General features: G+C 40.1%; 1 protein-coding gene across 2 annotated transcripts; it reads left to right on the top strand.

Annotated features, from left to right (window-relative positions):
• Window positions 1-4,607: 4,607 nt before the first annotated feature.
• LOC110872863 (heat stress transcription factor A-8) lies at window positions 4,608-7,574 on the top strand. 2 transcript variants are annotated; one of them, XM_022121755.2, is made up of 3 exons: window positions 4,608-5,019; window positions 6,562-6,723; window positions 6,808-7,574. In XM_022121755.2, exons 1-3 carry the CDS (start codon window positions 4,798-4,800, stop codon window positions 7,339-7,341), a joined length of 918 nt encoding a protein of 305 aa, XP_021977447.1. In that variant the 5' UTR covers window positions 4,608-4,797; the 3' UTR covers window positions 7,342-7,574. The 2 variants fall into 2 exon arrangements, with proteins under 2 accessions (XP_021977447.1, XP_021977446.1); XM_022121754.2 differs by having other exon boundaries at window positions 4,611-5,019; window positions 6,562-7,574.
• The last annotated feature ends 288 nt before the right edge of the window (window positions 7,575-7,862 follow it).

Genomic DNA, 7,862 nt, shown 5'->3' with positions numbered 1-7,862 from the left:
ATTATGGGGACCTACGCATATTAGTGTAGTATACCGGGGTCCCCGGCCAGAACCACACGTGTAAGTTTCCCTGCATGTGGCTCGTCCGTGCTTTTCTATTCCGCTTTGCCGCCTATTAAGAGAATAGGTCACGTTCAAGCGGCCCGCCTTTCTTCATCTATACCAGCTACCACGCATGAGCCCATAGAAAGGATTTCAGTGCTCCTCTCTAGATAAGAAGCAGAACGCGCCATCACCTATAGCCCTTTCCTCTGCTGGGGACTTCCACGAAATGAAAACGGGCGGCATCATCGTATGCTCCACTTTTGTTGCTCTGGTTTATATCCCGAAGTACTCCTATGGCCGATCTGTCACCCAAGTTACTTTAACAACCTAAAGGCGTCCGGTTTGGAGAATGACCCCTTATGGCATGGCTTAGTCAGTTATTATGCAGTTTAGATAAGATTCGGACAGCCATTTCTCTGAAAGGTTCTTGCCCCCTCTCTCCTCCTCCATTTGAGCTCGTCTATTCGTTGGGTGATCCCTTACTCTCACGTTCGAGTGTTTGCTCGTCGTTTAGGCCGGTGAGTGAGATTTCTGCTCATTAAAGTCATCTTTGGGCTTCTTCGCACCTGGATAGTACTAGGACCCTTGTGCCCCGACCCTTGATCAGATAAAGCTACCCACCCTATGACCCACACCTCAAAATGAGCCTTACGACGAGACGCGGACATTCCCCATGCTGCGGTTCCCTCCGGTCCGTTCCCGGTTTGGGTTAGGGGAACATCCGAGCGATTTCCTTCACGGATCCACACGCGCTCACAAGGCACACAATAAGAACAAGACCAATAGAGACTTTATAAGGGACCATTTGAGCTACAGATCGTAATGCTCCGAGAAAGGCATATTTCGAATATAGAGGAGTGAAAGTTCCCAACAATCAATGACTTTTTAATTTCCTTATATGAACCGTACGAGCACGTCCTTTGTCACCCCCCACCACGCTTACGACTCTATACCCTAACCCAACTTGCTCTGGCCCCGGGTCCTTCTTTTCTATTCCTCTGTAAACAGACCGTAGGTGCATGGGATATCTACTTTTGACTGATAGAAACCGCAAAAAAAAAAGATAAAGTGATCAAGTTTTTCTTGTCGGGAGAGTTGCGTCGGAGACATCTTTATCTGAAGAGGAGGCTCCTTAACAATATTAACCAAAATACACTTTCGCCATATAAATGAACCTTTCGTAAACATAATACATCAAGATTATGTAAATGTAAAGTCTTTATCATTCGTAATAATTTGGGTGTTGATTCATAACCAAATAGAAGCAAATAAAACCGATATATACTCATAGGGCGGCTGTTCATGAGCCGAGCCGAGCTAGGGCAAGCTTGGGCTCGGCTCGATTATAAACCGAGCTGGCTCGGCTCGGATTTGAAACGGAGTTGAAAATCTAAGCTCAGGCTCGGCTTGGTTTCAAACCGAGCTGGCTCGGCTCGGCTTGGTTTGGCTCGATTTTAAAAATAAAAATTAATACATAGTTCTCAAAATTCAGTATTCTAAAATATTATTCAATACTTCAAAAGAACATATTCAAAATAAGTTTAACCTAATACGTTACAAGTCAAAATTACGTTTAACAACGCAAAATAAGTTTCAAGTAAGTACAATATTTGTTCATTAGCACGACAATCAACCTTTAAATAGGTCATAGATATCAAACTACAAGCCTAAATACATGTAAATAATAATCAATTTTTTGTACTATATTATATGTGTATAAAACTAAAATATATTATAAGTAAAATAATTCGAGTTAAGCCGAGCCGAGCTACCATGGGAGCCAATTTGGCTCAACACGAGCCGAGCCGAGCTGAGCTAGGCTAACTTTCTAACCAAGCCGAGCCAGCTCGGCTCACTTTCAAACCGAGCCACATCGAGCGAGCTTTTTCCAAGCTAAATCTGAGAGAACTCAGATACGGTGGCTTTTTGACAAGTCCTATGTACTCACGTCTACTTTTGATATAAAAATACATAAATTGGTTTTAACAATTTTTTCTATCCTCCATGCAACATAATAAATTTAATTTCCTTGAATATAAAGGTGATTAGGTTTTTTTAAACCATAAAATATATTAAAATCTAGCAAGAAGCTAGAAACACAAAGGTGAATTACCAAATTTACACTTTAGTTTACTTTATTTTTTTCAACGGCTAATTTCTTTTAGGGAAAATTACTAAAATGTTGGTTGACTAAGAGTGTTTTCAAATTTGTCACTCTTCTGCGTCCTTAGAAGGACTACTCAGCCTCGGAAGCGTCTGACTTTCATGTTGAAGCGTCTGCTTGTCATGTTGAAGCGTCCGTTTTCTTTTCAAGCGAAACGTGTCCGATGAAGCGTCCGCCTCAGTTTTGCTAACACGTTCGTGAAGCTTCGGAAGCGTCGGCAACGACGCAGCTTTGTATTTTTTGTGCATACATGGGATCCCGTTCATGAAGTCAAATTTTTATAATTTATAAACATTATAACATGGGAACCCGTTAACATACATGTTATTTTTAAACGATATAAACATGTTATTTTTTAGTTAAATTTTTTAGTCCCAATTTTTTAACTTATAATAATGTTAACAGAGTCAAAAAATTTTATATTAAACACTATTAATATTAAACATCAAAACATAACATAATAAAAATAAGGGATATTGGATTTTATTACCTCAAACTATTGGCTATTGGCGCTGCCACCCCCAACTATCACTTTGACGTCTGCCATACCCAACTTAACACTTAGTGTGTTCTGTCACCATGTCGTTAACTGATAACTAACTTTTGATCATGTTATTATACTTTTAGGGGTGTCCTAAGATCTCTAAAACATTTCTAAGATCCCTATGACACCCCCAAAAGTATAGTAACATGATCAAAATTTAGTGATTAGTTAACGACGTGGTGACAGAATATACTAAGTGTTAAGTTAGGGGTGACGGGCGTCAAAGTGATAGTTGGGGGTGACAACGGCCAATAGCTAATAGTTGGGTGTGATAAAATCCTAAAACCCTAAAAATAAAAACCAAAATAACAACACATAATACTCTAAAACCGTATCCTAATAGCCTTCCACTCCGAGACATGTTTGAATTCATGTCCCTCGTTATGACGGTAGTTGATGAGGGCCACTTCCTTCTGATCGTCCTCACCAAGGTCCAGCATTTCTGTCTCCACTTTCTTGAAATATCGATCAAACCTCTCACATTCCAACCGAAGGACACGAAACCTGGAGGATCATGCGTTAACGGTCCGGTTGTGGTCCGGACCACGTAGTTTGACGAAAATCTGTTGAACACGAACCCAGAGCCCACCGTGTCCTCGTCGTGGAGGATCGATCATGGCCTCCTCCCATGCTTCGCAAAGAGCAATATCTTTAACGTCAGTCCAGGAGTTGGCCATTTTCGGGTCGTTGACGGCATCGGAGTTATTATAGTGAAATGGCTGAGAAAAGTTTGCAAACTTTTGAAAACGGCGGGTGGTGATAAGTTATAAGTGAACGGGGTTGTTATATAGTGGGGTAAATGTGTGCAACGGTAAAGTTAAACGACTTTTTAGTTTCCCTTTTTTTCGTTAATTATTTAAGAGTCGGCCGAGCCTCGGTAAGCGTCGGTCAAGCCTCGGGAAGCGTCGGCCAAGCCTCGGAAGCGTCGGCCAAGCCTCGGAAGCGTACACAGGGACGCTTCAAAAAGTATATGGTTATGATGCGTCGGTGACTGACGCATTTTGCTAACGATGGCGGAGGCTTCAACATGTCGGAGACGCGTGTCGGATTGAAAGGAAACGGACGCTTCAACGTGATAGACGGACGCTTCCGAGGGTGTGAGGACGTTCCAAGGACCCATGAATGTGACAAAATTGAAAAGTCACTTGGTCAACCAACATTTTGGTAATTTTCCCTTTCTTTTAATCCATCCGAGACTTAGAATCTAAGATATTCTCCTCTCAAACTTAGGTATTTAAAGCTCTCTTTGTCAATGGACACCACCCATTGATTCAAGCAGTTTGGCAAATTCTGTTTCAGTGGTGACGCATCCCTTTTTTCTTCGCCTTTCATATAGACGATTTGCTAAATATGGGGGAAATGTTGGGCGGGGCAAAAGCTAGAAAAAAGACTATTCAGGCTATGGTTTATGTCGTTCAGTGGTGTATTTGGCGGAGCAGGAACGAAGCAGTTTTCAATGGAGAAACTCCATCAGTTTTTGCGACTTGTGGAGGACGTTAAAACACTGTTTTTTGTTGCTAAAATCCCGGTCGAGAAGGGTCTCCTATACGTAGGAAGACTGGTTTAATTTTAATGCAGATAAGCTTTCTTGAACTGTTGCTGCTCTTAGTTTTGGGTTTTTTGTAACAGCGAGCTTGATTACTGATGTACCAATTCCCGACTGGTAAGAGTTTTAATAATATTAGTTTTGTTGATCGTTCAAAAAAAAAAAAAAAAAAAAAACAACGCTAGACATTTTTGGTAACAATCTTTTTATAATATCATTTTAGATTTGTACTTTTTCTAAATATCTCCTTTCAAAGGGTCTCAAATGGGCTATAAGAAAAAAAGGTAATAGAAACTTAATCTACGAAGTTTGGTATCGGCCCAACCCTATATATCCTTTCGCGACGGTTCCGTCCTCTCCTTCCCACTTCCTTCCCAACCCAACTTGTTCACCAAGTCTTCGTTTCCGTCAACGTAGGGCTTCAATAACAATCTCAGCCTCAATTTGCAGATAATAATATCACAAATCAAACCAAATTGAAACCTCAATCGTTCGATTATGGTGAAGAAATCGACGGAAGCCGGTGGATCATCGATTGCGCCTTTTCTGTTGAAGTGTTATGAGATGGTGGATGATCCGTTGACGGATTATTTGATTTCGTGGAGTCGGACTGGTGATAGTTTTATTGTATGGAATGAGGCTGAGTTTACTTCTGAATTGCTTCCGAAATACTTTAAGCACAGTAATTATTCGAGTTTTCAGCGGCAACTTAATATCTATGTGAGATTCTTTTGTTTAATTTTATGTTATTGTGTTTATTAGTTTATGGTATTTGGTTTAATTTTATTTATAATTTTTTTTATGAGTGTTGTGGTTTATTTAACGTGAATTTTGATTAGCTAGAATTGTACTGTGTTTGAGTGATTTTTACTTAAACTATTTGGGTTAACAGTGTCACACCCAAAAAAGGGGCCGGGTTCTTGGATCCGTTTTTGACGGATGTTACAAGCAACTCATTTGTTGGGGTGTAGTGTGATTGACTGCCTTACTTTGTGTTTGTTTTTCCTTTTTTGGGTATAACGGGTCGGGTTCTAGGATCCGTTTTTGACGGATGTTACAAACAACTCATTTGTTGGGGTGTACTGTGATTGACTGCCTTACTTTTTGGTTTGTTTTTCCCTTTTTGGTATAGAAATTTGAGGCGTTTGGGTTTGAATTGTGATTGGTTTCTTTTTCTGTTTGTTACATTTGAATTACCCTTTCTGGTCTAGAAACTGTGCAGCAGGCCTGTTCGCTTTACTATAGCCTACATAAGGCACATGTTTTACTTTTACAAGAAGCGCTGAGGCGCGTTTTTTGGCAAAAAACGACCTTGCGGCGCACGTTTCATGTATTTTAATTATCTTTTTGTGCAGCAGGTTGTTGTACAACATGAATTTTTGGTTGTACATGTATGTAATTTCAATACTAAAATCATTTATAAATCTTATTTGTGTTTTAAAAAAAGGTAGATGCACGGTACCCCCAACCGCGGAAGAGATCCCACTTCCCAAGCTAGCGACCCGACAACGCTCCCTGGTGGAGAAACTTCTACCAAGTACCAACTCGAGGGGAACTGTAGAGCCTGGGGTTACCCGGTTTTGAACCCGTGACCTCACAGGGTCCTCGCCGGATTAAAGTGGGGGTCGGTGGCCACTGGGCTGACACCCAATGGTTTTATTAATTATTTGTGTTTTAACTGTTGGGTGAATGATGCTAATAACCTGTAGGACATATTTAAAAAGCTATATAGTTACATGTGCTTCGGGTACGAAAAGCGGTGCGCTTTTGCGTTTGGCGTCTTGGTTTTAGACCTTGTCGCTTATCGCTTTTGCGCGCATCTCGCTTTTTAAAACCTAGGTTAGTGTTGCCACTAAAATAATTCGTTTACTACGATGTTCTGTCAGGTTTACAGGTTAAATTTTGGGAAAAAAGTTGAGGTGGTTGTGTTCTAATATTCATGGCTTTTTTTTTTGGATAAAAAAGATACTTTGCTTGTGATTGATATTTCTTGGCTCTTTGCTTTCTCACAATCCTGTTTTTCACAATGGAATTACGGTTTTCAATATATGAATCGTGTTACTGTTGTAACTAAAATAAGCTCACGCAAGATGACACCTTCACCTTTCTGAATCACACAAAATCACCCCTTCTTACAACCAAGTTGTGTCTTGTCTGATATTCATAACATGTTAAAAGTATGTTTAAGGTCATGTAGCATTGCTCCACAGTATATTATTCTTTATTTCAAAAGAATAATATCTTAATTGCAAATTGTTTCAGGGATTTAGAAAAACCGATACAGATCGATGGGAGTTCGCGAACGACTGTTTCATCAAAGACCAAAAGCATCTATTAAAGTCAATCAACAGAAAGAAAGCAATGATCGTCACTTCTCAACAAAAAGTCACCCCTCAGAAATCTCCCGAGCCTGAAGTCAACAACGTAAACCGACACGAAACAACCAGATACACCAACTTATGGAAAGAAGTCGAAAGTCTGAAAACTGATAAAAACATGTTAATGCAGGAGCTCGTGAAACAAAGACAACATCAAGAAACTTCAAAAACCAAAATGTTGGTTCTTCGTGAACAACTAAAAGGTATGGAAAAAAACCAACATCAAATGCTGTCGTTCATCGTCATGGCGATGCAGAGCCCCGGTTTTATCGCGCATGTATCTCCACCGGTACAAACGAAAAGTAAAACTAGATTGAAGCCGGTTCTTCCTCATGAAGGTGCGATCGTGAAATATCAGCCACCGATTGAACAACCGGCTTTGATGTCTGAAGATTCGCTTGAACTGGATGATCTTTTTATGGATTACGTACCTGGGCCTGCATATGATGATTCAACGGAGTTTTTTGACCCGTTAGTGTTACATGATCTCCCTGATGGGGATAATATGTTAGATCAGCTTCTTTCTAGCCCTGTAGAGAAAAGTCAAACTTCAATAAATCTTGTTGAAGATGAAGAACACGGGTTTAGTTTTTTGACCGAAGAGTTTGAGAAATCGATGATTGTGTCACCCAGGAGGGGGACTTCACCGTACACTGAGATTTGATTGCTTGTAAAAGCGAACGTGGGAATGTTGTTTTGCCTTCTCATACGGTATTATTAGTGTTATCATCCGATTATTATTAACTTTAGTATTATCATGTCAAGTTTATATTGTTATAATCGCTTATCAAGTTTCTAGCTTGTAATGTTTTGTATCAAATCATGGCCCTGTTATATTGGAAATCTCGAGCTTGCTCGGGTTATGAATGTATATTAAGAAAGCGGTTATAATCCAAATTTTAATGGATGTACATAGCGGGAACATCTTGGGTTAGCCGGAGGCCATACTCTCCAGATTAAATTCACAGGTGAACATTGTCTTTAGTCGATTTGTCTAAGCTCGAGTGTGGCTTGCTTTTAGATCGGAGATATTGTCTTAGGTCGGTTTGTCTAAGCTCGAGTGTGGCTTGCTTTTGGCTTGGAGCTCTGTTAGCTTAAACAAGTCAAGCTAAGTATATGTCAATTAGCCTCGAGTCATTACCTCTCATATGCCGCTAAGATGTCTTAGATAAGTAATTTTCGAGC

The sequence above is a fragment of the Helianthus annuus genome, chromosome 8 (assembly GCF_002127325.2).
Source record: "Helianthus annuus cultivar XRQ/B chromosome 8, HanXRQr2.0-SUNRISE, whole genome shotgun sequence".
NCBI classification, from domain to species: domain Eukaryota; kingdom Viridiplantae; phylum Streptophyta; class Magnoliopsida; order Asterales; family Asteraceae; genus Helianthus; species Helianthus annuus.
This window is presented reverse-complemented; position numbering and strand designations above follow the sequence as displayed.